Source organism: Prionailurus viverrinus, chromosome B3, assembly GCF_022837055.1.
Source record: "Prionailurus viverrinus isolate Anna chromosome B3, UM_Priviv_1.0, whole genome shotgun sequence".
In the NCBI taxonomy this organism is placed as follows: domain Eukaryota; kingdom Metazoa; phylum Chordata; class Mammalia; order Carnivora; family Felidae; genus Prionailurus; species Prionailurus viverrinus.
Window position 1 is genome coordinate 6,245,896 of NC_062566.1, and position 26,644 is coordinate 6,272,539.

Below are 26,644 nucleotides of genomic sequence, written 5' to 3' on the forward strand. Positions count from 1 at the left end.
ATAATAGTACCTTTAACGTGGCTAATATGAAACTGAAATTAACTTGTACATGTAGAGTTTATAGAGTAGTACCTGGTAATACATAGTAAGTACTATGAAAGTATTTTCTGCTATTGTTTTTGTTATTATTATTACAATTACCATTAGTTTTTAGCACTTAGTATGATGTCTGGCTAGTAACAGGTGCTCAGTAAGTGTACTTCAGTGCATAAATGGGTCACATAAGAAATTAGATTCAGATAAAGTTCTAGAACAGTGCCCTCCAATGAAACTCTCTGGGATGATGGAAATATGCTGTACTGGTGCTGTTCAGTAGGATAGTGTAGGGAGGAAAAAGAAACTTCCCTCCACCCTTCTAGGTTCTTGATGGAGACCTCCCCTATAATAAAAGAGAGGTTAACAGGGGGCCCTAAAGATATGAGACCCAAAGAAGTGACCAAAGCTGATGGCTTTTACACTTTTTTGACAAGGAAATGATAAAGTTGTAAAGAATTGACAGGACAAAGATGTCTGAGTTTGGGTAATAAATAAAAGGAAGCAACAAGGTTTGTTTACATAGTCTTCTGGGCTCCAGAGTCCTTCTCTCTGGTGATAAGGATTTCTCCTTTCCTCCTGGTGCGGGGAAGGCACCTGTCACACGGGAGATTCATTTCCTGTTTTTAGGGAGACAAAGGACGATCAGAGTGTCTTTGTATCCGCTCTTTCTTATGTGACTTTAATTCAAAATAATCAAAATGCCAGAGTGGCACATTTTGAGATTACCTGCCCTGAACTCCCATCAGCTGTCAACTAGCCGCAGATGGCTAAGGAGCACTTGACGTGAGGCTAGTACAATCAGGGATTTTAAATTTTGTGTAGTCTTAATTTCCACTTACAGCCACCTGTGGCTAGTGGCTACCATGTTGGACGGAACAGGTCTCTGAACAAAAGCATTCAGTGGTTGCGATTCTGTTGGTCTGGTTTTGGCATTTTTGTCAGCATCTGCATTAGCCTGCCGCCAGAATTGAGAACCATAGGACTGGAACTTTCAGGCCAGCACTTTTTCATCCACCCACACATCCATCCATCCCTCCCTCCATCCATCCATCCATCCAGTTACTCTTCTTGGCCCTAGCAGTCAGCAAAGAGATCTTGGCTCTCAAAGAGCTTGCCTGCCACTGAGGGAATAGATAATGTGAAGGCACAGGATATATGATGAGAACAAAAGAGGGCTTTGCGCTGGTGACTGGGTTGGAAGCGATGGCGGTGCTTGTTTTAGGAAAGCTGGGACCCTGTTTGGTGGGGAAACAGCCTGGTCCTGATCTGGGATAAGAGTGTTCCTGGCAGAGGGGGCAGCCAATGGTCTTAAGTTAGGACCCTGTTTGGCCTGTGTCTGAAGCAGGAAGAAGGCTGTGTGGCTGGCATGATGAGCCTGGAGAGGACATTGGCCAGAGATGACCTTAGAGAGGAGGGCCCGGTGGGAATTTTCAGGACCTAGTGGGCCAGAGTCTGGAGCTCGGGGTTTTTATTCTGAGCGCCATGGGGAGCTGTGGGAAAGTACTGAGCATGCCTCCTGTACTGCGTGCCATGTAGTGCGTGGCTGATATGGGGAGGGGATAGCGGTGGCTGGGTACAGATGGTACAGGGGAGACAGAAGAGTTTACAGATGGGGATCTATCAAGGTGGAACCGACAGAACTTCCTGACGGGTCGACTGAGTATGTGAAGGTCGCAGACTGTTTCTATACCCTCCTTCCCAAATATACCCGGACAGTGAGACTGGGTATTTGGAGTACCCACTGACTGATGAATAAGCTTATCTTCCTTCCATCTTCAGGAGACTGCTTCAAGGCTTTGTGAGGCTATGGAGTGTGGGTCGGGGGGGGGGGGGTCATAAAGCACGTAGCCTGGGGCAGTGTTTCCCTGACAGCAATGTGTGGATCACCTGGGGATATTGCTAAAATGCAGAATCTGACTCCTTACGTCTGGGGTCTGAGATTTTGCTTTTCTAGAAGCCTCTTTGGGGATGTCAGTGCCACCTGTGTTTGAGCCCCACTTTACCCCCTAACGGCTGACTTGACTCCCTATTGTATGTTCCTGCTACACAGAGCACGGAACAGTGACCCTCCAGACCCCGTGGGTCTCGGGAGCAGGTTGTAGTGAGCCAGGAAGCACTCTCCCAAAGCCGAGTCTGTTCTTGCGGATCTACACGGGCATCTCGGATGGGTGGCTGTGAGCCCTCTCCAGACACTCAAGGAACTTGCTTTGTGGACAGGGAAGACCCCGTTCCTTTGTCCTTTGGGAACAAAGTTCCACAGCAATTATTTTCACAGCCTGTAGCTCTGTACCCTCAGCTCCTCAGGTCCAATCTCTAGAACTACCTTTGAGGGGATGTATTTTACATGAGAAAGAAGGCTTTAAGACAAAATGACCCGTGGGCAAGAAGGCACGTGGCTCTCTGTATTTAAGCAACCCTGTGTTCTTTTTTTTTTTTTTTTTAATTTTTTAACATTTATTTATTTTTGAGACAGAGAGAGACAGAGCATGAACGGGGGAGGGTCAGAGAGAGAGGGAGACACAGAATCTGAAGCAGGCTCCAGGCTCTGAGCTGTGAGCACAGAGCCCGACGCGGGGCTCGAACTCACGGACTGCAAGATCATGACCTGAGCCGAAGTCGGTCGCTTAACCGACTGAGCCACCCAGGCGCCCCCCTTTTTTTTAATTTTTATTTTTTAACATTTATTTATTTTTGAGACAGAGAGAGACAGAGCATGAATGGGGGAGGGTCAGAGAGAGGGGCAACCCTGCGTTCTTAACACAATGCATTCACATTCTTAACACAATGCATTCACTTGGTGTCCAGGTGGGAGAAATGAGACGTGATTACATCACCGGAGATGTTAACAATGGGATGATGGGTTTCAGCAGTTTCAGCCGAGGGGGCATCCAAAGCGGTGCCTCTAGCTCTCATTCCTTAATGAAATGGGTAAGGAAGTGTCAAGAAGTTTCATATGATGCGTTTCCCTGCAGAGCATCACGGTAAGTGAAAACAATTACCAGGCTGTAGGACTTGGGGTCGTTTCGAAAGGAGTGTGCTCCCGTGTTCCAGGGGCTAGCTCAACCGTATTGATCATCCGGGGCCAGCACAGAATGCTTTATTGAGGCAGGATCCCATATGGAAGCTTTTTGTAAGTGAAACGAACATTTGATTACTGGGAGAAAATGACCGTGACTTGTTATTTGGTTTCCTAGCCGATACCATTGATTCATGGTGTCTCTCGTAGTTCTTAATAATCTGCCCCATTTCATACTAGATGGGATACTGCAGTTGTTCTCTTGACCCCTAGCCCGTACATGTAGGGCTGTTGTACCAAGCTGGTATGCCAGCTTCCTTCTGTCTAATCTTTGGAGTTCCCAAGTGCTGTGGCTTTTATCATCGCAGGTTATTATGTGGTAGTTTGCCTTTTTATTATGTTCTTCCCTTCTAATAAATGCAGATCTTGCCTTTAGAGCCCGCACAGATTTAACGCAGGAGACTGGGGGGCATGGAACTGCCTTGACCCACCTCAGTCATAATGAACCGTCCCTTCTCTTGTTTCTGAGTGGAAAACCATTCAATAAAGCCACTCACTCTGTCTGTGATTCTACTCCTCCACGGAAGCCCGATCCCTCCAATTGCTGTTTCCCCCTTTGTTTCATTTCTCTTTATGGAATTACAGCTAACGCCAGGGATAGCTGCTGGAAAGGAAGAAACAGGCATGGTTTAAGAGAGCCCTTAATGAAATGGTCTTTAGTGCATAATACAGTCCTAGAATTAGGGCAGGGAGGGGGCTTCTCCCGTGTAGATGGAAAAGCTCCCCGCATAAGCCCGTGCACCTCTGTACCCTGTACTCTGTATACCGGCACATCATTTCCCGGATTCAGAGCGGTGGCTTCTATCACAAAGCTGAAGAAACTTAATCTGCCAACCAAATAAAAGTCCCATGCGTGGTGTGGCCACAATTGCTTCTCAGAGGTGGGACTCCAGGCAGAAATGGCACGTGGACCAACTTTCCAATGTGAAGAAAGGTGAGCCTTACATAAGATGTTTATCATCAGGACGTGCCTTGTCTTGTAAGAGAATGGTAAGAGCTGCACTTAGAAAATGTCTCTGTGATGCCAGCTAAGATTCTGCCAAGACGTATCACGGGTTTAGGAGCCAGACAGTCCTGAGTTGAAATCTGCCTCTGCCACCTTCTAGCTGTGTGATCTTAGGAAAGACACATAGCTGTTCTGATCTCGAGTCTCCTCCAGAAAACACAATAATGCTTTCTTGGCAGCCAGAAGGCTGGGAGAATTAACAATAAAGTATGCTAAGTTCCTATCACACTGTTTGCCACTTTCTCTGCGGATTGTTGTCTTTAAAACAAAACAAAAATATTAGGTTGGGTGTTACAAGTAGGCTCTTATGTAAAGACTTGATGTTTTCACGGTCTTTGGCTCAGAATAAGCCCACAGCCGTCTCCTGATTTCTGACCGTCTCCTTCATCCTGGCTCCGTAGACTATCCCAGAACACACTGTGGCAGGTATCTCTGCTGATGCAAATGCTAGGAGTATCATCTTGATGAAGCTGTGTCCCGGGACGCTGGCGGCTGAGTGGATGGGTTTGCTCCCATGTGCCAAACTCCGTCCGTGTCACAGCCCAGGCTCTGGCAGGAGCGTGCCAAGGAACGGTGTGCCAGTATTGGAACTGGGTGTCCAAGGCCAGTAATTGCCAAGACCATCTCCTCTGTTTTCTGACCCGTCGAGGCAGCCTGCAGTGAGTAACCTGTCAACCTGAGCCCTAACTACCGGGGCAAAGCCAGGTGACGTTGAGCGAGAGTGGGAGTCTTTTGCTGTAGACACACAGCATTTTCTGAGTAGAAATTGAATGAGATGCAGAAAACACACGCTTGGGCTTTGTGTCTGGCGTTCTTCTTGGCTTACGTGCAGGTGTCTCTTTCAACACATCTTATTTTCTAAGCATGAAGTCAAAGGGAGATAATGTGACCCAGTTAATATGATAGGGCTGCGGCAATCCCAGGGGATGTATCCGTTTCCATCCGTCACATGCGGGGCTGGCTCCCTGCTCAAGAACAGAGCCATGGTCCCCGTTACCAGGGCACACAGCAACACCGCTTGCGCTCAGCTTTCTGGTCCGGAGTTGGGCGGTAGCCACTTCTTACTGATGTGAAGAATCCAGTGCCCTGTAATATCCAACTGGAGAGGCAAATGCCTTTTTCATTCTACAGTCTGCAGATTGCAGCCCTTCCGGAGAGTGCATTTTCTTTTACATTTGATATTTCTTTAAAAAAAATTTTTTTTAATGTTTATTTTTGAGAGAGAGAGAGAGAGAGAGAGACAGAGACAGAGACAGAGACAGAGCATGAGCGGGGGAGGGACAGAAGGAGAGGGAGACACAGAATCAGAAGCAGGCTCCAGGCTCTGAGCTGCCAGCACAGAGCCCCACGTGGGGCTCGAACCCACAAGCACCAAGATCATGATCTGAGCTGAAGTCAGACACTTAACCAACTGAGCCACCCAGATGGCCCAACATTTGATAATATTTCTAATACTGTCTTAGACCCGCTTGTCTATGTAGTTTCCTCAAGCTGTGTCTCTCCTGGCTTGTAGCTTTTATTAGACATAAACCATGTCAGTTCCATAAAAGTTGTCCTTGTTGAGCCTGGTTCTATTATTCCCTGGCCTCTAAGAGTCATTTGGGTCTTTTCTGGAGGGGCCCAGAGGGCTGTTCGCCCTTCTTCATCTCCAGTTGAACTGGAAAGATTCAGTTAAAGGAGTTTAACATTTTAGATGCGCAAGAGACTAGCATTATACCCAGTGTGTTGGGGTTCCCCAGCATGCCTTCTTGATGGAGGTGAAATCACCCCCCTAGTGGAGAGGAAATTGCTTCATGTGGGTGGGGAGGGGCACAAAAAATGTACTGCTTTTTTAGGTATAAAGTGTAGATTTACATACAGTGTATAAACATGTACAGTGTATCTGTGCTATGAAAATTTCATGGGGGCCAATTAGGAAGAAATGTCTCAAAGGGCTCTTTGAGGGTGATCGTGGGGAAAAAAAAGTTTGAAAAACCCTGCTATAGGATTTTACTATAGATGCTTCTTCCGATGCCCTGTTCACAAAAAATAATGTCCGAAAGGAAACCCTTTGCTCTCTATGTGGGGTGAAGATGTCACCAGGTATAGTTCTAGAAGAAAAACTGGTATGTTTCCAGCTGAAGAGCTGCTTGGAGCTCTTTGGGGGCAGGCCTTCCATGAGTTTTAAATAGCATCAGAGTCTCCCAGAGAGATTTCAAGAGGGCAACTCCTGGACCCCACCCCAAATGTATCCCAGAATCTTCTGGAGCTCTGGACATCACTTGGGTGATTCCTAAATTGCCAGACTGACACCAAGTCCGTAACTACTGTTCTAGAACGTGGAGAGAAAGTGGTTTAGATTGGAAGCTGACCGAGGGCCAGAAAGGGAGACCATCTTATGGATCTCACTCTCCCCACCCCTCCTGACCTCCCCCTGCCACTATGCTTCGGCAAACCGGATGGCGCACGGGTCACCAAACATGCCTCAGCCTTTCCAACCTCCATTCATTTGCTTCTTAGATTCTCTCCACTCGGATTCCCTTTCTTTCCTCTTAACCTGCCCAGTTTCTGTTTGTTCTACAAGACCTTGCTTCCATGATTCCTCCTGTGGAAAGCCTTTTGCGAACCTCCCCCGTGTTGTTCCTTCACTCGCACATTCTGCCTTAACTTTTTGGCTATTTGTACCTATTGTCTTCTTGTCTCCCCCCATTTTCTTGAGGCGTAACTTAATATACCATAAAATCCATCCATTCTAAGTATACAATTAAATGATTTTTTTAGTTAAGTTACAAAATCATGCAACAACACCATAGTCCAGTTTTAAAACATTTCCATCACTTCCAAAAGTTTGCTCATGCCTATTTGCAGTCAGGCCCCACCCCATCCTAGCCCGAGACTACCCTCTTTCTCCCTCCTTCTCTCTATTCCTTCCTTCCTTCCTTCCTTCCTTTTCCCTCCCTCCCTTTCTGTCTCCCTTCCTCCTTTCCTGGACATTTCGTGTACATGGAATAATACAATATACAGCCTTTTACCTCTAGCTTCTTTCAATTAGCGTGACCTTTTTGTGGTTAATCTATTGTTTTAAGTTTATTTTTGAGAGAAAAAGCACAAGTGGGGTGAGGGGCAGAGAGGGAGAGACACAGACAGAGAGAGACAGAGAATCCCAAGCAGGTTCCGTATTGTGCTATCAGTGCAGAACCTGATGTAGGGCTCGAACTCACGAACTGTGAGATCATGACCTGAACTGAAATCAAGAGTTGGATGCTTACCGACTGAGCCCCCTAGGCGCCCCTGAGGTTAATCTAGGCTGTAGCATGTATTGGTACTTTGCTCCATTTCATCGCTAAAGACTATTCTTTGGTATTCGGATTTAGTAGATATTATATTAACTGGATTGGATTAGTGTTGGCTTTATGGCTATACCATGTTTTGTTTACCCATTGACCATTGATGGGAAATGTGGGTTGTTTCCAGTTTGGGGCTATTATGAATACTGCTGTCACAGTCTTTGTGTAGACATGTGTTTTCAGTCCTCTTGGGTTGATTGGAGGTGGAATTCTTGGGGCATCTAAATTCATATATGACTTTTTTTTAAATGTTTTTATTTATTTTTTTTTTTGAGAGAGAGATAGAGTGTGAGTGGGGGAGGGGCAGAGAGAGAGAGGGAGAAACAGAATCTGAAGCAGGCTCCAAGCTCCCAGCTGTCAGCACAGAGCCCAACACGGGGCTCCAACCCATGAACCATGAGAGCTTGACCTGAGCCACCCAGGTGCCCCTCATAATGTAACTTTTTAAGAAAAGCCCAATTGTTTTCCAAAAGTGGCTGTGACCATTTTATCTTTTACATTCCTACCAGCAACACAGGAGGCTCCAGTCCCTCTACATGCATGTGAATGCTTGGTATTGTCTCTGTTTTGTTAATATACCCATTCTAGTGGGTGGGTAATGGCACCTTTGAATTTCCCTAAAGAAGAATGATGCTGAGCATCTTTTGAAATGCTTATTAGACATTTACATGTCCTCTTTGGTGAAATTGTCTTTTTAAATTACTTGCCTATTAAAATTGAGTCCTTTGCCATTTCATTGCTTAAATGATTGGAAGATCATTGGAAGGAAGTGGTGCTGAAATTATCTTTCACCTTACTGATTTTCTGACTAGTTGTTTTATCAGTTACTGTCTCCAGTTGTTACCACTGAATTGTTTATTTCTCCTTTCACTTTGTCAATTTTTGCTTCATGTGTTTTGGGGCTCTTAAGGTTGGTGTTGTTGGGTGTATATCTGCCATTTCATAATTTATTTTGTCTCATGTCTTTTTTATTACTCTGTTCCTTCTTTATTGCCTTATTCTGTGTTAAATAGATATTTTCTTGAGTTTCATTTTAATTCCTTTTCTCCCTATGTTTTGAATTATTTTCTTAGTGATTGCTTCTACAGTATGCATCTAAAGTCATCACAATCTGTTTCAGATCAGCACTAACTTAATTCCTGTAAAATATGAAACGTTTGCTCCAGTACAGATCTATTACTTTCCCTTGTTTCTGATATTATCAAGTAGATAACATCTATATGTGTTATGAATCTTAACAATGCAGTGTTATTGTTTTATGCAATCTTCAGCCTTTTAAAGAAGTTAAGATGGGGACGCCTAGGTGGCTCAGTTGGTTAAGCATCCAGCTTCGGCTCAGGTCATGATCTTATGGTTTGTGAGTTTGAGCCCAGCCTTGGGCTCTGTGCTGACAGCGTGGAGCCTGGAGCCTGCTTCAGATTCTGTCTCCCTCCCCTGCTCATGCACGCACATGCGCGTGTGCATGCTCTCTCTCTCTCAAAAATAAATAAAAATAAATTTTAAAAAATAAAGAAGTTAAGAGGAAAAATATATTTATATAGCCTTTTGTACTTAACACCCATATTGAACTTTTCTAGTACTCTTTATTTCTTTGTGTATATTTGAATTATTGTATGGTATTGTTTTCTTTCCACTTGAAGGATTCCTTTAGTATTATAAGTAAGGAAGATCTGCTAGCAATGAATTCTCCCAGTCCTGGTTTATCTAGGAATATCTTTATTTTGCCTTCATTTTCAAATGATAGTTTTGCTGGATATGGAATTCTTATTTGAGAGTTTTTTCTTTCAGTTCTCTAAATATACTATTCCATTGCTTTCTGACCTATGTTTTTTTCTGATGAAAAGTAAGCTGTTAATTTTATTGAGGATTTCTTGTGTTTTGTTTTTGTTTCTGTTTTTGCTGCATTGAAGATTTTTGTTGGTCTCTACCTTTCAACATATATGTGAACAGACTATAATGTTTCTGGGCTTGGAGCTCTTTCCTTTTGTCGTACTTGGGGTTTATTGAGATTCTTGAATCTATAAAGATTCTGTTTGTTTTTCTTCTTGGTTCTTCAGATTGACAATAGTTATTAATTTATCTTCAAGTTCACTGATCCTTTTATCTGACATCTCAAATCTGATACTGAGCCTCTCTAGTGAATTTTTCATTTCAATTACTATACTTTTCGACTCTAGGATTTCCATTTGGTGTGTGTGTGTGTGTGTGTGTGTGTGTGTGAGAGAGAGAGAGAGAGAGAGAGAGAGAGAGAGAGAGAGGTCTGTGTCTTTATTCAGATAATCTGTTAGATTATTAATATAATATTGCTATTTAATTATTCAAACTGGATTTCTTTAATGTTTTGAACATATTTAATAGTAGATGTGTTGAGGTTTTGTCAGCTATATCCAACATTGGGGGCCCATTTTCAGATGACTCACATTTACTTCTAATTTTTTTTTTCAATTTAAGTAACCTCTGTGTCCAGTGTGGGGTTTGAACTCATGACCCTGAGATCAAGAGTTGCATGCTCCTCTGACTGAGCCAGTCAGGTGCCCCCAGATGACTTTTATTGTCTTTTCTTTTCCTCCTGAGTAAGGAAGGGCTATGCTTTTCTGTTTGTTTTTGCATGACTGAATCTTTTGTTGAAAATTGGACATTTTAGATAATATACTGTAGCAACACTGGATTTGGTTTTCTGTCCCTCCCTCAATGCCACCCATTCTTACCCATGGTTTGATGTTACTCTTTTTAATTACCTGCCTGAACTAAGACTGTGATATCTACCTTTTCTGCAGTGTGTGGCCATGGTGTGTTTTGTTTTTAATTTTTGGTTCCTGTTTTTTCTTTGCATGTTGTAAATTCTTATTTTATTTCATTTCATTTCATTTCATTTCATTTCATTTCATTTCATTTCATTTCTTTGCATGTTGTAAGTTATTGTTTTTATTTTATTTTTATTATTATTTTTAATATAATTTATTGACAGATTGGTTTTCATACAACACCCAGTGCTCATCCCAACAGATGCCCTCCTCAGTGCCCATCACCCACTTTCCCCACTCCCCCACCCCCCATAACCCTCAGTTTGTTCTCAGTATCCAAGAGTCTCTTATGATGTGCCTCCCTCCCTCTCTGTAACTCTTGTTTTTATTTAAAAAAAAATTTTAATCTTTTCTTTATTTTTTTTAAATTTTTTTTTTCAACGTTTATTTATTTTTGGGACAGAGAGAGACAGAGCATGAATGGGGAAGGGGCAGAGAGAGAGGGAGACACAGAATCAGAAGTAGGCTCCAGGCTCTGAGCCATCAGCCCAGAGCCCGACGCGGGGCTCAAACTCACGGACCGCGAGATCGTGACCTGGCTGAAGTCGGACGCTTAACCGACTGCGCCACCCAGGCGCCCCTGTCTTTTCTTTATTTTTGAGAGAGAGAGCTTGTGAGCAGGGAAGGAGCAGAGAGAGAGGGAGACACAGAATCCGAAGCAGGCTCCAAGCTCCAAGCTGTCAGCACAGAGCCAGACGTGGGGCTCGAACTCACGAACCGTGAGATCATGACCTGGGACCCTCGACCACTGAGCCACCCAGGCGCCCCACTCTTATTTTTTTTTAAAAGTCTGGTTTCCTAGGGGTTGCCTCTGTGTCTGCATAGTCAGAGTGCGTTTTCAAATGCCTCAAGCACTAAGATTGCATTCAGAGTTACGGCAGTTTTTAAGTTTCCCCAGCTTTTACTTTCTTCTGGGTCCTTTTGCACCTCCTTTGTCTACGCACACAGGCTCCCAGTCCGCCAGGAAGGAGTAGAGAGCGAGAACCGTTTGGTTTCTCCTCCGCTTCCGCGCGTCCTTTCAGTCAACCAGAGCTCTATGGAGAGCTTATCAAAGACTCTCATGGCTGATCTTGCTGTTGAGTTTCTGTCTAGTCCGCCGGTCTGTTGCTTGCCCCAACCAGCATCGTGACCGCAGAGTAGCTGATGTTTGCCACTCATTTGCCACCGGGATTGCTATCTTTACTGACAACGCCCCTGAGTGGGGGTTTTCACGTTCCACTTCAGATCAAGTGGCCTCCTTCCAACCTCGAGGCTGCGGGTTTGCATGGCCAACCCATGTGATAGAACTGCTGTGCCAAGCTAACATGGGAGGGGCACGGGAGGGAAAGAGCCCGGATTCCCCATCCTCACCAGAGGTTCAGAAGTTTTCATGAACAAATGTTCCTCAGTGCGTTGTATGTTCCTATTGATTTCCAGAGTCTTGAAATAGTGTTCTTTGTTTTGTTTTACAATTTTGTCCAGGTTTATCATTGTTCTTTTTAAAAAAATTTTAATGTTTATTTATTTTTGAGAGAGAGAGGGAGGGAGAGGGAGGGCAGAGGGAGAGGGAGACACAGAACCTGAGGCAGGCTCCGGGCTCTGAGCTGTCAGGGGCTTGAACTCCCGAACTGTGAGATCATGACCTGAGCCGATGTCATATGCTTCACCAGCTGAGCCACCCAGGTGCCCCTTATTGTTCTTGAGAGACTTTGTCGCGTTTCTCACGCTGCCATTCCAGCTCCGTTGTCTTTTCCCGACTTCTAGAGAGCAAACATCATGTGGTAGTTAAATAGGATGGACTCTGACACCAGACTGTCTGGGCTTGACTCCTGGCCCTGCCATTTACTTACCTATGAGACCTTGGTCAAGTTACTTAACTTCTGGGCCTCTGTGACTGCATCTGTAAAGTGGGGATAATAACAGTACCTACCTGGGGTGCCTGGCTGGCTCAATCAGGAGAGCACGTGACTTGTGCTCGCTTCGGCAGCACATATACTAAAATAGGAGAGCACGTGACTCTTGGTCTCAGGATTGTGAGTCTGAGCCCCATGTTGGGTGTAGAGATGACTTAAAAAAATCTTAAAAAAAAAATAGTACCTACCTAATGGGGTTGTCGTAAGCACAAAATGGATTTCACATACACAGAGTGATAGAGGCTGTGTTTGACACACTGTAGATGTTATAAAATGGTAGTTCTGATTATTGGTTTACTGAGGGAGGGACTCTATCTGATTTACTATCTTTGCTCCCATACTGTTTGGCCTGGTACTTTCCACACAGTCAGCTCATCTGACCTGCGGATCATCTTTACTAATCTCTTCTTTTCTTTTTTTAATTTTTTTTAAGCTTATTTATTCTGAGAGAGAGAGAGAGAGCATGCATGTGTGTGTGCGTGACAAGCTGGAGAGGCACAGAGAGAGAGAGAGAGGGAGAGGGAGAATCCTAAGCAGTCTCTGCACTGTCAGGGTGGATCCTGGTGTGGAACTTGAACTCACAAACCGTGAGAGCATGACCTGAGCTGAAACCAAGAGTCAAGATGCTTAACCGACTGAGCCACCCAGGCACCCCTCATCTTTACTGATCTTTACTAATCTTATTTGCTGCCTGTCTTAGCCCCCATATCCATGGCCTGGTACTTTGCGCATAGTCTATTCATCTGAGCCTCGGATCATCTTTACTGAGTGATGCTTGACGTTCCGAGCAAATGAGGGCAGCTCTCGGAGTAATTGTGGCGTGAGGACGAAAGACTGCAGGGGACCCAAGGAACAGATGGCTTTGTGTCTCGTTGAGGCCAAATGTTAGTCAGTCTTTGTCTTGGGTGCCTGTGTTTTTCCTCCCAGCCCCAGGAACTGCCTGAAATGCCTGGTGCCGCTCACACACCATATTGAGTTCGAGCCCGGGTCTGCCCACTTGTGTTTGTTTCCAAGAACTTAATTAGCACAGTTGCCACCATTTCCAGAGTTCCCTTGCATCAGGCACCTCCAGGAATGGACAGAGTAGCTTGGCTGAGAGGCTTATTTAGGTACTTGCGCAAAGCAAAGGGCCACCGGGGAGCTCTGGGAGGGCCGGGAACGTTCCATGTGTGCTCATCAGCCCAGGCTGCACTCACCCGAATGGAGCCATCGTGCCAACGGGAAATCAGTGCTCCGTCCTCTGGTGCACACACCTGGGGGGACCCGAGTACCGGCTGGATTCAGTGCTCACTCATCTCCTCGGCGGGACGCCTTCGTGCAGGAAAGCATACGTCTCACACTGCTGTACGCGCTGCTCTGTGGGCTGCAGACGGAAGACGGTCCTTGTCCCCAGGGAACGTTCAGCCTTCCTGAGGGACGCCAGGTGTACCAGAATGATGACTGCAGGGGAGTCTGAATCAAGTGTCATGGTTGCAAGGGAGAAGGCGGAGGCAGGGGGGATTCGCGGAGGAGGTGGATTGGTGGCCGAGTAGGGATCTCTGAAGTGAGTGGCGTGAGCTGGGTGGTATTTTGGCCCCTGTGAAAATTGAAAGCTGGGCGCTGAGACCGATCCAGGCCAATGTAGGAAGGTGCAGCTAGGGATTGCTGAGGTGGGGAGGCAGGGCGGCAGAATGCGGCCGGATGTTGGGGTCTGCTACCCCGAGGCAAGGAGCTCGGGCTTTTCTGGTTGGCAGTGGGCGTCAACCGGGGTTTTAAGTAGCGAATTGACTGGGGACAGGCGGGGTAGGGAGCCAGGGCTGACTGTCAGGTTTCTGGGGCCTGGGACCTAGCAGATGTCAGGGAAATAACTCATGTTCGTAGAGGGAGAGATCAGAAGAGCTGGGCTTGCTGAGCCCGGGGCAGGGGTGTTGGAAGGGGCGGAGAGCAGAATTCTGTGTTGGGACCCGTGAAGGCTGGGTGCTGCTGTTATCCTCCAGAGGGGTCTGGAGCATGGAGGTGCAGTATGGCTGCGGGGAGAGCTGGGGTGCCATCGGTATGCTGGAGACAGACTAGGGAATGTACGGATCCCCCCGGCGGGGTTGTATAGTGACTCATAAACAGTTGGTGGTGACCTTGGAGAATTCTGGCCATAGGGAACAAGAGAAGAGGAGGAGGTGGGGGGCAGGTGGCGGGGGATGGGGAAAGTGGAGGACAGCAAGTTGTTCGTGTCCTGTGTCAGAAATCAGAGAAGCTCTGCGTGAGAAGGGTGGGGAAAATAGCAATCACATTTAGGAAATAGGAACTCAGTGGGGACCTTTATCAAGGGCATCGTCCCATGGCCATAGCACAGTAGGGAAGCCCGAACTCATGGGGTTGACTTGAACATAGAAAACAGGGAAGTCTACCCTGCAAATGTGGACTTTCTTTATGCCTCTTTTTTTTTTTAATGTTTGTTTATTTTTGAGAGAGATACAGAATGCAAGTGGGGGAGGGGCAGAGAGAGAGAGAGGGAGAGAGAGGGAGACACAGAATCCGAAGCAGGCTCCAGGCTCTGAGCTATCAGCAGAGCCTGACATGGGGCTCAAACCCACGAACCACGAGGTCATGACTTGAGCTGAAGTCAGACACTTCGCTGACCGAGCCACCCAGGCCCCCTCTTATGCCTCTTGATGGAAGGCGAGAAGAATGGCAGTGACAAGAATGTAAATTGATGTAGCCACTGCGGAAAACAGGATGGAGGTTCCTGAACAAATTAAAAATAGAATTAGCAGATGATCCAGTAATACCACTACTGGGCATTTACCTCCCAAAAAGGAAAACACTAACTCGAAAAGGTCTATGCACGCCTGTGTTTATCACAGTGTTATTTACAAAAGCTATGATATGGAAGCCACCTAAGCGTCCACTGATAGATGAATCGATAAAGGAAGGGGATCTTAAGTTGTTGCTTCCTGTGGATGAGAATTGGGCATATTGGTGGATAGGGTAGAGAAGGAGCAGCTGGAGAGGGTGGAAAGAGGGCAGAGAGGTGAAGAAAGGTATCCAGGAGACAAGAAGGGCGGGTGGGTAGGCAGAAGGACCCATGCTGAGTGGGAGGGAGGGAGGCTTCTTCCCTGGGTGGAGGTCAGCTGGGCATCTTATGGCTGCATTCCCTCCCTTATGCTTCCTCTGAGCAGGATCCCGCCTCTGGCTTTGGCAGGAAGAGGCAGTGTTGTCCCACCTGCCCCAGTGATAACCTCTCCACGACTTTGTTCAGTTACAGCTTTGGTACCTTTGGTATTTTGTTTGGTGTTTATTGGTACCGCATACTTAGCACCTTGGACAAGGTAACATGCATTCGACAAGTAGTAGACTGTTTTACTCATGGTAGAGTGAGACCCCAGTAGCGTTAGGTTTGCTTTTATTTTAATATGGGGGGGGCTGTGCTCAGAGCTGGGCTGGGCATCAGGAAACATCTCTGTGAGGTACAGGTGTACGATGCTGGGCAAGTCACTTCATTCCTCCGCGCTTCTGGTCCCTCCCAGTAAAGTGTGAGCAACGGGCTAGATCATCCTCAACATCCACTTTAGTAGGAGTGTCGTCCATTGTTCTGTGACCAATCGCTGCATGTCTTAGGCAAAGCCGAGGGTGTTTCATGCCTCAGATGCACCAGAAGGATGGACGGCGAATCAGAGCAAGTTGCCGAGATTGCTGTGAGCGGGCTGAGGAAGATGAACTCTTACCGTGTGTGACTGTTTCCTTCAACGGCTCTGACACCAAAGTTGCGACTTTCTTACGCTGGAAGCTTTTTAGCGATGCACATGAAACAGGCGTTGTTTTGTTCTGATCTGTGTTTATCTCACACCTGGATGTGCAGGCTTTGGTGAACGTATTATTTTCTTATCAGCTTATTTGTGGGGCTCATTTCTTGGAGAGGCTATAATTAAGCGGAAGCAGATTATCTTGGTAATCAGGTCGTAGGTATTAGAACTTAAATACCTGTCTGGTGGCTTGCTCTTGAGGAATTTATACGTAATGGTTTTGTACCCTGTTCTGGTAGAAACAATTTGTACATAGTATACTACACTGTGTCTTTGGACTGTCTTCGAACTTGTTCATCCTTTGTGATCATTGTCTGTTTTCATAGCTTCCATCTCCGTGATTCTGCCGGCTGGTTGAGGCCCTGGTGCGGCACAGGTATTCAGGGCTGGGTTTTTCACTCAGCTGACGGTAAGCCTGCACCCTCGGGCACGTAGAGAAGTTTAATTCAGTGAACACAATTCTGCCTGAGGGGAGAGTGTTGGTATGCGTGAGTTGTTAGTGTGTTAGAAATTTCTTTCTTAAGGCACTGTGTCTGATCCTGGGGTGCCTGGGTGGCTCAGTGGGTGAAGTGTCCGACTTTGGCTCAGGTCATGATCTTGCATTTCGTGGGTTCGAGCCCTGTGTTGAGCTCTGTGCTGACAGCTTGGAGCCTGGAGCCTGATTAGGATTCTATGTCTTCCTCTCTCTCTGCCCCTCTCCACTCTCTCTCTCTCACTCTCAAAAATAAGTACACATTAAAAAAAATACTGTGTCTGATCCTCTAAACAATTTTGTTGAATGCTGAGGAAATCATTTAACTCTTATTGTTCTTGAAGTTTCTCTCACAGAGGAAACCTGGCATCACATCCATTGTGAATTGAAAGCATGACTGAAGTTATTTGTATAAAAGGTGCTAAACACAAATTATTAATAATAGCCTGATGCGAACATTTCTGGTAATGACTTTAAAGCTCAGTAACAGAGTGGAAGAACATTCTATTGCCCAGGGATGGAGAATCTTTGTTTTTTCCATGATGGACCACAGAGCCGTAGAGAAGAATCGACGATGAGATTTAGAAGCAGGAAGCCATTAGATTTAGAGATGCTGTTTTAGGGGAATCATAAAATGTTATCCATTCTCATAGAATTAATTGAACATAAGATTTTGCTAAATATAAGGAGCAATAAAAAGTGTGTTTTCATTGTACTTTAGGGCTATTTAGGGAAGAGAGTTAGCAGGAGAGAGAGAGAGGAGAGAAACTAATGGGATGTAGAAGGAAAAATAGTCTGGGAAAGATGCAGATCATGAATAGAGAAGGGTGCAGGGAATGGCAGAGACAGAGGCTTAGAGCAGAGACCAGTGAGGCCTAAGGAAAGCCAGGTGACGACCCTCACTTGGGGTGACCAGAGGAAACATCGTTGCTGTACATAAAGAGAGAGTCTCTGGGCTCTCAGGATGTTGCTGAGGAAGGGGAGGGCCATGTTGCATATTCGCAACACCAGGCACCTGACAAAACACTCCCCCACATTTGAACCTTGTGGCAAGCTGTGAGGGCAGGATTGCCTTCTCCACATCACAGATGGGGGGGGGGGAGGAGTTGCAGGTGTATTAAATTAAATGCTTTGCCTACGGCCATTTGGCTCCCTGAATCTGTTGTGTTTTCCTCCTGCCCCCTCACACATACTGATGGCTTTGGTGTCGACCGAAGGCCAGAGTTATGTCTAAATCAGAGATTCTCTGCATAATTCTTACTCTGCTTTTTGCGAAAAATGGTTGGAGGATGACAGCCATTTATTATGTGGTCATAATATGGGCTAAATCATCCACCAGAAAGAAAACAATATTGACTTAATGTCTCTCTTGCCTGGCTGACCTGTGGAGCAGGCGAGCAGCCTGTTTCCCTCCCCCTCCCCCCCTCCCTGCCCGGGTCAATTACCAGAGGCCTTGTCTTCTGTCCCCTGGTTCTGCAAACCTCCTATCCTGGAATTCACAAGTGAATGCCTTGCGTGTAGCATTTCCCTTGTGCCCTAAATTACGTGCTCCAAGCAGCTGCTGTTCAGATGAAAACCAAAACCACCCAGGGTGTCTCATTCACCTGATGGGATTCCTGCTACGGCTTCAGCACAGGACAGTGTTGTCTGGGCCTTAGTGGTTGAGCCCCTTCCGCACCACCCCCTCCCTTACTGCAGGAAGGCGTGCCCTTGGCGCATCAGACAAGAAATTGAAGCTGCCTTGCAAATTACTTTCACGGAATTAAAAAGCTTGCATTAAAGACTTGCCTAGATTGACTTTTCTGTGCCAGCAGCAGGAATGCTTCACAAAGTTGTTGTAAAGGGCCAGCGCTTTTACTGGCAGACGTAGGAATAACGTGATTTCCCAAGCTGGATTGACAGAGAACGGTAGAACAAGGAGTTGGGGGAATCTGTGGCCTGTGGCCAAATCCAGCCCACTGCTTGTTTTTGTTAATAAAGTTTTATTGGAACACAGCCACATCCATCGTTTCCATATTGCCTATGGATGCTGCTTTTGTGCCAAGACGGCAGGGTGAGTAGTTGCTATGGGAACTGTGTAGCCCGGAAGCTTAAGATATTTACTGTGTGGCCCTTTGCAGAAAAAGTGTGCTGGGCGCCTGGGTGGCTCAGTCGGTTAAGCATCCGACTTCGGCCCAGGTCATGATCTCATGGTTCAGGAGTTTGAGCCCTGAATCCAGCTGTCTCTTCAAATTCTCCGTCTGCCTCCCGCCCCTCACAAATAAACAAACATTAAAAAAAAAAAAAAAAGTGCTGATCCCTGTTCAGGAATCCCTGCAAGGGGACCACATGTCCTTTAGGTGACTACAGTTCAGCATGAGCTTGACATCTCCTGCATTGTTGTTGCACCTGGTCCCTGACCTGGACCCTGCTGCTGGGCACCAGAGTTCAAGGGCGAGGCTTCCTCCAAGTTCCTCGGGGCAGCCTGCTGCGCTCTCACATCCCATGCCCCTCCGACAGAAGTGCTTCGAGATGGGTCTTCTCCACATTCACGGGCTCCTTCCAGCCAGAGGAGGACCCCCCCCTCCACCACCCCCCTGCGAGGTCCTTTTGCTGTACCTTCCTTTCTCCAGGCCTCCTCAGCTGCCCGCTCTGCCCTGTGTCCCTGCTCCTGCACCTCTCCCATGGGCGCCCTCTGACGTTCTGCCAGCACTACCCTGCTGAAGCCTCATTACCCGCCTGTACTGCTGAGATCACTGCCAGGGCAATTTCTCCTCTTTCCATGCTATGCCTCACTGCCTGGATAACGTTGCTCCCGCTCAAGAACCTCCCTTGGCTCCCCATTGACCTCCAAATCAAGGGCAGACCCTCCGTCTGGCCTTCAAGGTTGTTTTCTTTCTGATTATCCTCACAGTGCCCTGAGCCCAAAAGGTCTCCCCCACCGCGACTTACCCCAGGGTGATCTGGACTGTACCGCCCACGCCCCACTGATCTTTGCTCTTGGAATGTTGTGACCGCCCCCCCCCCACCCCCCGTTCATCCTTATTGCATCCCAGAATCCTAGATATATTTTCCTTCTCATGCCACCGAACACCTGCTCTCACTCTCTCGAACCTTCTGCCACTCTGTCCCCCCGTATGGTGGGCTGTGGTGTTCTTTGGTGGCTGCTTTCTGCTCTCCCCAGATTATAAAATCCCACGGGGTAGGGACTGTCTCTCATAGTTCTGTTTCTTGCACCTTGCCACGGAGCGGGCACTCTGGAATAGGAGTCACACAGAGCATGCACACGAGTGACGAGGGCAGCGTTTTTATGTGCACCTACTGTGTGCTGGCAGCCCTGAGGCGTGGCCTCCTAATGCTCGCTCGGGCAAGCATCGTTATCCCCGCTGCCCTGATGTGCAGACAGGCTCGGCAGGATCTGCCAAGTGCCGTCCGAGGCAGACAGGACCTCCAGGCTTCCCTGCTCCCTTGCTGCCCCCAGAGGAGCGTGTTGTGTGGTGTGAAGATCCGTGCAGGTGCAACGCCTCTGCTGTGTCCATACGGCGTGTCTGTGCACACACAGACCCCTGCCCGCCTGTGTCTTAGAATCACTGGGAGCTTTGAAAATACACACGCCGGGGCCCATCTCCCTCAAATTACGGGAGAGTCCTGGGGGTGGGGGTGGGGCAGGCACTGGGTTTTCCAAAGCCCCCCCAGGTGATTCTACTTCAGGCCACGCCCTAAGCCAGAGTAAGAAAGCCGACAGACCTCTGGGAAGGTTCCTGGGGGCCGTCCTGACGCTTGGCTGCTGATCCCAAGAGCTTCTCATTCCCTGAGTTCCTGACACCCTCGGCACTTTTTGAAGGTGAGGGAGGGCTCATCTGTAGGTGGCCGTGGTCTCTGGGTACCTCCTGCCTGAGGGGACTTGCTACAGCTGCGGTTGGCCTGAGTGTGCCTTGGGTACCCTAAAGGGGTGAGCTCCCCCAAAATGCAACCCCAGTTTCCCACGTGAGTATGTCCCTATGAACTGAAAATGAGAGAGTGCTTGTGATTTGTATTTAATTTAACAAAAGAAACTCTTCAATCTTGAGCAGGGTAGGTTTGTTGAGGATAGAGCAGTGGTTCTCAAAGCGTGGTCCCCGGAGCACCATCGACACCACCTGGGAGTCGCTGAGAGCTAGAAATTCCCAGCCCCACCCCAGACCCGCTGCATCAGAAACTCGGAGGTTGGAATCAGGCAGTGAGTGATACCCTTCCGGGGGATTTTACTGCCTCTGAGGTTTGAGCAGCTTGCAGCTGGGGATTGATGGTGAGGACACCTGGAGTCTTGGTCGTTTTCTGCCCCAGCTGGGCATCTGAGACACCCCCCCCCCCTCCCAGAGCCTGCCAAGTCTTAGAAAATCTCAAGCTCCTCTCTGGGTCTCCTCTCAGGGTTTGGGAAGTTGCATTTCGAACACATGCTCCCAGAGATTCAAGACGCTTTCCATCAGTCCTGTTACCCATTAAGTAAAGACAGTTGTTCCCTTTAGCACGCATCTTTCTCCTTGCTGGGTTGTTCGCTGCCACATAAAAGCCACAAGTGGGTTTTATGGCCTCATGCATACTTAATTAGTCCATCTTCTCAAAATTGTGTTTTAAGTGAGTGAAAACATTTGCCTCTGATCTAATTTGCAAAGCACCTTTTCAGAATGTTTGCATGGCCGAGGCTAGTGAGGGGCCACAGGTCAAGGAGGCAAAGACCTGTCACCCCCATGGGCTGCTCTGCAAAGAGCAGGTTCGAAGCAGGACAGGAGCTGCAGGCACAGACGTCCGCTCTTTGTAGAAGAGCTGATTATTTTTCGTTTGGCCCACAGCTGTTTCTATCCTCACCATCCTTATCTGTCATCAGAAATGTCCGCACCTGTGTGATACTTTATGACGGGGTGCACCTGGCGGAACAGAGCCGTTGTCACGTTTGAGATCTGCCGCCTAATATGTATGTCGTTAAGCCTCATGGCAGGAATGAAAAACGGCTTCCGCTCCAACCTTCCCACCTGTCCACCCTCCTGCTTCTGCTGTCCTCTCCGCCCGTGGTGGAGGTCACCAGGCTCCAGACCCCACCAGGCTGCTTGAGATGACTCCAGTGTGCCCACACGTGTTCCTCCTCTATTTCTGGGCATCTCTCAAGACTCAGCACGAAGGCCTGGGTGAAGCTCCCCCCCCCCCCCCAGGCAGGTAGGCTGTCGTGTTTTGCACTCCACGCGGCATTACCTATCATAAGCGTGGCTAGAGCGCGTACTCTCTCATGCGTGTTTGTGTTACAAAGCAAAGGAGTAAATAAATGAAGCCTTTGTTTTTCCTACCCAGAGCTTCCGGAAAGAACTTCTTTGGCAGTATTTGAAAGTCAGTTTAAGGAGACCAGACTTGCTAATAAATTTCTTTTCTCGACAGGTGCAAACACTTGGTGCTGGGAAAATAATCTAGCTGCGTAGTTAGGGCTGTCGGAGTTGCGAGCTGGCTTTGACTTGCCTAGAAAGTGCGGTGGAAACGGGAATCCGAATTGCAATGTGGGCAACAGAGCGGGTACCCAGCTGTCCTGTCACAGTACCCGTGTTAGAGCGTGGCTCTGCAGGGCTCGCCCCCAGGGCCAGTGCTGGAGGAAAGACCACAGTAGCGGGTGCCATTGCGTTAGTGCTGTGCACCCTGGACCAAAGCCATCTGGGGACTGTAACAAAATCCTGGGGCCCAGGCTGTCCCCGAGACCAGCTGAGTCAGAAACATGGGGAGGGACCAGGCATTTGAAATCCTTTCCTAAGTGCTTCCGGTCTAAAAGCGGCATTGAGAACCACTGGGTTAAAGGAGGCTGTTTCTTTTCTTTTTTTTTTTAATATGAAATTTATTGTCAAATTGGTTTCCATACAACACCCATTGCTCATCCCAAAAGGTGCCCTCCTCAATACCCATCACCCACCCACCTTCAGCCTTCAGTTCTCGGTTTTCTTTTTTTTTTTTAATTTTTTTTTCAATGTTTATTTATTTTTGGGACAGAGAGAGACAGAGCATGAACGGGGGAGGGGTAGAGAGAGAGGGAGACACAGAATCGGAAACAGGCTCCAGGCTCTGGGCCATCAGCCCAGAGCCCGATGCGGGGCTCGAACTCACAGACCGCGAGATCGTGACCTGGCTGAAGTCGGACGCTTAACCGACTGCGCCACCCAGGCGCCCCAGTTCTCGGTTTTTAAGAGTCTCTAAAGGAGGCTGTTTCAACGCATGGGGTTGAAAAGGAGGGAAGGAGGAATCCATCACTTGGCTCTTGTGTTCTTTTTCATAAGGCAAATAAAGGCATGCTAATCCTTCTAGGTATAGCTGTGCATGCGCCTGGTCAGAGGCTGTGGATGCGTGGACAATGGTGCACATATTTATATGTTTGGAGGAAGGCTAAATCCACACAACTTTCCTTCCCATTTCTTAGCAACACACAGCCCAGCGTCTCCGAAGATGAGTTTCTCAAGTTCTGCCCATTTCTCTTGCCACTGTATGGACTCAGGCCTTTCCTTGTCTCTTTTCTCGTTACGAGTTTGCTGACATTCCTTTCTTTACTCTTCCACCATCCATTTGTCACACCGTGGCCACACCTGGCATCTTTTCCACTGTAGAAACCTTTGATGTTCTCCGATGTCCCTTGATAAATGACAGTGGTTTATAGATCGCCCTTCCCAGCATTTACACCTGTAGGGTGTTTATTTCTGGCATCAGCCCTAAGAGGTAGCACTCTTATCCCCATTTTATAGACAGGAAAGTGAAAGCATCTGGTGAACTGCCCAAGGTCACAGCTGGGTTGGACCCACGCATTCTGAACCCAGAGTCCTGGCTCTGCCTACGAGCTCCCACTACGTAGGGAAAGACGGCTCTGTGCTAACAGATCTTTCATTATTTCCAATCTTTGTGTGCATCCTACTAGGTTGATGTTACTTTTTAGGTTTCACAGTAATCCAGGCTTGGACAGGTTAAGCACCTTGACTGAAATCCTAGAGCAAATAAAGGGTGTAAGAGCTGGAATTCAAATCTGGTGCTCCCCCCTCCATACTCTGCATTTTCCCCCACCACACTGCATGGGATTGTCTCATTTCTTTAGGGTGGCATCTGTGACTCTTTAGAATCCGGTGCCCATCCACCTTTCCAACCATTTTCCATTCTGTTATTAAATCATGCCACATGACTTTTGCTCACACTGTTGCTTTTGCCTGGAGCGTTCTTTCCTGCCCAGCTAGGGCTATGAGACCTCCCAGGACAGGGACCCTTGTTGATAATACCCCCTGTAGAAGCCATTTGCATTTTCTCTCCACCTCACAAGCCCTAAAATAATGCATCTGCTCTTGCCCTCCCTGCCCCCCCAGTCATGTGATGGTTGCAGCCTGAATGTAAGATCCAGTCACTTCGTGTTTTAGTTGTGCATGTTTGCTTTTCTGCTAGGTGGCATCTTGAGGCCAGGCATCCTTTCTTCCTTCTCTCTCTTTCTCTCTTTTTTTCCCCTAGGACATTTCCAAGCCACCAGGAGAGGTTAGTAAATATTTGTTAAACAAATGAAGGGCAGACAAGAATACAAGGGTGGGGAAAGCCTTAAAAATCTTCCATCCAAGAGGCCTGGGAGGGGCTGCAGTGAGTGCATAGAAAAGTCAGGGATGTGCTTACTTGGTGGCCTTTAGGGAAATGTATGTTGGAAATTTCCAGAAGGAAACCGAGCTAATGATTATCCCAATGAACTAATCCAGCATATCCATTTTGCCAACTAGGTTTTTGGCTCATTTTGTTTTCTTCCGGTGTGCTTTGCTAACCTAGTAAAAAGCCCATGGTCTCTGTGCCCTCCCAGCATGGACTTTCTAATAGCATATATTTGGGAGCGTGTAATGACGTACTTCAGGGCTTTTCCGGGACTCATGAGCCCTGCTACATGGTGGTGCGGGTCGGGAAGGGGAAGTTGTGATTCCCAAATATAGGCAGAACCTTTGAGGAATGGAACAGGTGCCAAGAAAGACACCTTCCTTTGCCATTGGGGAAGCTGGGAAAGTTAATTCTTTTAGCCGTTGACTTGGGGCTATCATACTAAGTAAACATTTTTAGGACTCTTCGGGGTTAAGTTGCTTAAGTCACTTTTGCATCCTGTGGAAACCGCTCAGCGGCCAGGGCCAGCCCGGCAGGTGCACTCCGAGGCCGGAGGGGGCTTCCACTTGGGTGGCGTCCGTCAGCATTGGCCTTGAGATTTCGTTTTGCACCCCGCAGGTGAGCGTCCTGACCACCCTGGAGCGGAGGTTCAACCTGCAGAGCGCCGACGTGGGCGTGATCGCCAGCAGCTTCGAGATCGGGAACCTGGCGCTCATCCTCTTCGTGAGCTACTTCGGGGCGCGCGGGCACCGGCCCCGCCTCATCGGCTGCGGCGGCATCGTCATGGCCCTGGGAGCATTGCTGTCGGCGCTGCCTGAGTTCCTGACCCACCAGTACAAGTACGAGGCGGGCGAGATCCGCTGGGGCGCCGAGGGCCGCGACGTCTGCGCCGCCAACGGCTCGGGCGGCGACCAGGGCCCCGACCCGGACCTCATCTGCCGCAGCCGGACCGCCACCAACATGATGTACTTGCTGCTCATTGGGGCCCAGGTGCTCCTGGGCATCGGTGCTACCCCCGTGCAGCCCCTGGGCGTCTCCTACATCGACGACCACGTGCGGAGGAAGGACTCCTCGCTCTACATAGGTAGGAGCTGTGGTGGTGCCGGGTTCGCTCCCCTGTGGTCCATGCTCTGTTAGTAGCAGGGGCGCCTTGACAGGAAGGCAAGGTGGGCCCCCCGAGCTTCTTAACGGTTCTCCGACGTGGCTGCACATCTGCAGGGGGTGGGGTTGAAAAATGGGGATGCCTGAGTTGCACCCCCAGGAAATCCGGTGTAGTTGGTCTGCCGTGCCACTGGGACTCCCCAGGTGATTACCGTGTGCGGCAGATTTGGAGGTCCTTTGCTCCGGCATGAAAGAGCTCGAAGTGGGAAGACGTGGTCAGGAAGGGTTAACACGTATTAATCTGCCATGGGTATGGGGACTTTGAGCCATCTGGCATTAGCCACCGAGGTCTGTTTGGGGTCTACACCTTGGAAGCCCCAGTGTTTAATAATCAAACTGATCTTCTGGTCATTGTCCTGTTGAAGTTCAAAGAGACGATTACACCCCCCCTCCTCCCCCCCCCCCCCCCCCCCCCAGCATTTGGTATCCTTCAGAGTTGGTGACTTGTGGTAACTTTCTACATGGGGGGTGTGCCAGGAACTGGAGATTTAGGGAAAAAAGAAGGTATGTGTGCGTTTTAAATTTCACACCGTAATAGCTTCTGTTACTTTGTACTGGCACATTGGAAGCCTCTCATAGGTTACGGGGTTAAGGAACCTCCACGTGTGAGCTGTTCTTGCAACAAATGGGGTCCTCGCTGCTCTTGGGCACCGTGGCAAGGTCATTTGTATTGTGAGGGCCTGGCGAGCATCTCTATCCCTTGTTTACTAAGTGTGGATTACTAAGACTTGTCCCCACTCCCTGAGCGCTCAGCTTTGGCAGAATTCCTTCTACCCGTGGAAACTTTTTCCCTCCTGAAGCACTGTGCTTTGAAGTATTAAGTTAATGATCACACAAAGGTTTAGGTTAAGCTAGAACTGGAGCAGAATTTGATGGAAAGCTCTCTACCTGGGCAGCTTCCACTGTTGATGAGCTAGGAGGGTTTGGAGCAGTTACGTGGCTCGATGCCGGGTTTCCTCCGTGACTTTCTGTCCCAGCTGTGGAGTAAATGCTTTTGTTGAAAACCTGTGCTGCAAATGTTCACGGTTCTCTGTGAACGGGCTCAGGGTAAGAAAGGTGGATGGAAAGCGTGTGCCTCTCCATCTAGGGCTGGAGCCTGGTCATGACTTCTCTGTGGAACACGACGTGGGAGAGGGGACTTCCCAACCCACGATGGCCAGACCCTCTCCCCCTATGGTTAGGGTGGGTCCTGGGGATGTCATTTACACTTTGTTACTTCTGAAGCTTGAGCGACAGCGATCCCAAAGGAGTGTGTCGCAGACTAGAACGTGGGTCACGGCATGTAGCCAGATAGCCTCCGGAGGTCCAGCCAGACAGTTGGTCTAGGACTTGACTGATGGCATCCTAAGACCCTGGGAGAGATGTTTTCTGGTAGCAGTTAACAGTAAGTAGATAAAGCTCAGAAGAGGAAATGGGGGAATGAAAAGCGGAGTTCTTGTCTCTGATGACAGAATCAAGCAGAAAAATTTCTCCGGAGTCCTTCCTCCTAGAGG

At 48.1% G+C, this 26,644-nt stretch overlaps 1 protein-coding gene across 4 annotated transcripts in view; it reads left to right on the top strand.

The window, feature by feature from the left end:
* Window positions 1–26,644, top strand: part of SLCO3A1 (solute carrier organic anion transporter family member 3A1) — a 317,750-nt gene that overhangs the window by 40,525 nt on the left and 250,581 nt on the right. For all 4 annotated transcript variants that reach the window (XM_047863495.1, XM_047863496.1, XM_047863497.1 and 1 more), the window contains exon 2: window positions 24,609–25,074. In XM_047863495.1, the coding sequence (XP_047719451.1) occupies window positions 24,609–25,074 (466 nt within the window). The remainder of the gene's footprint in view (window positions 1–24,608; window positions 25,075–26,644) is intronic.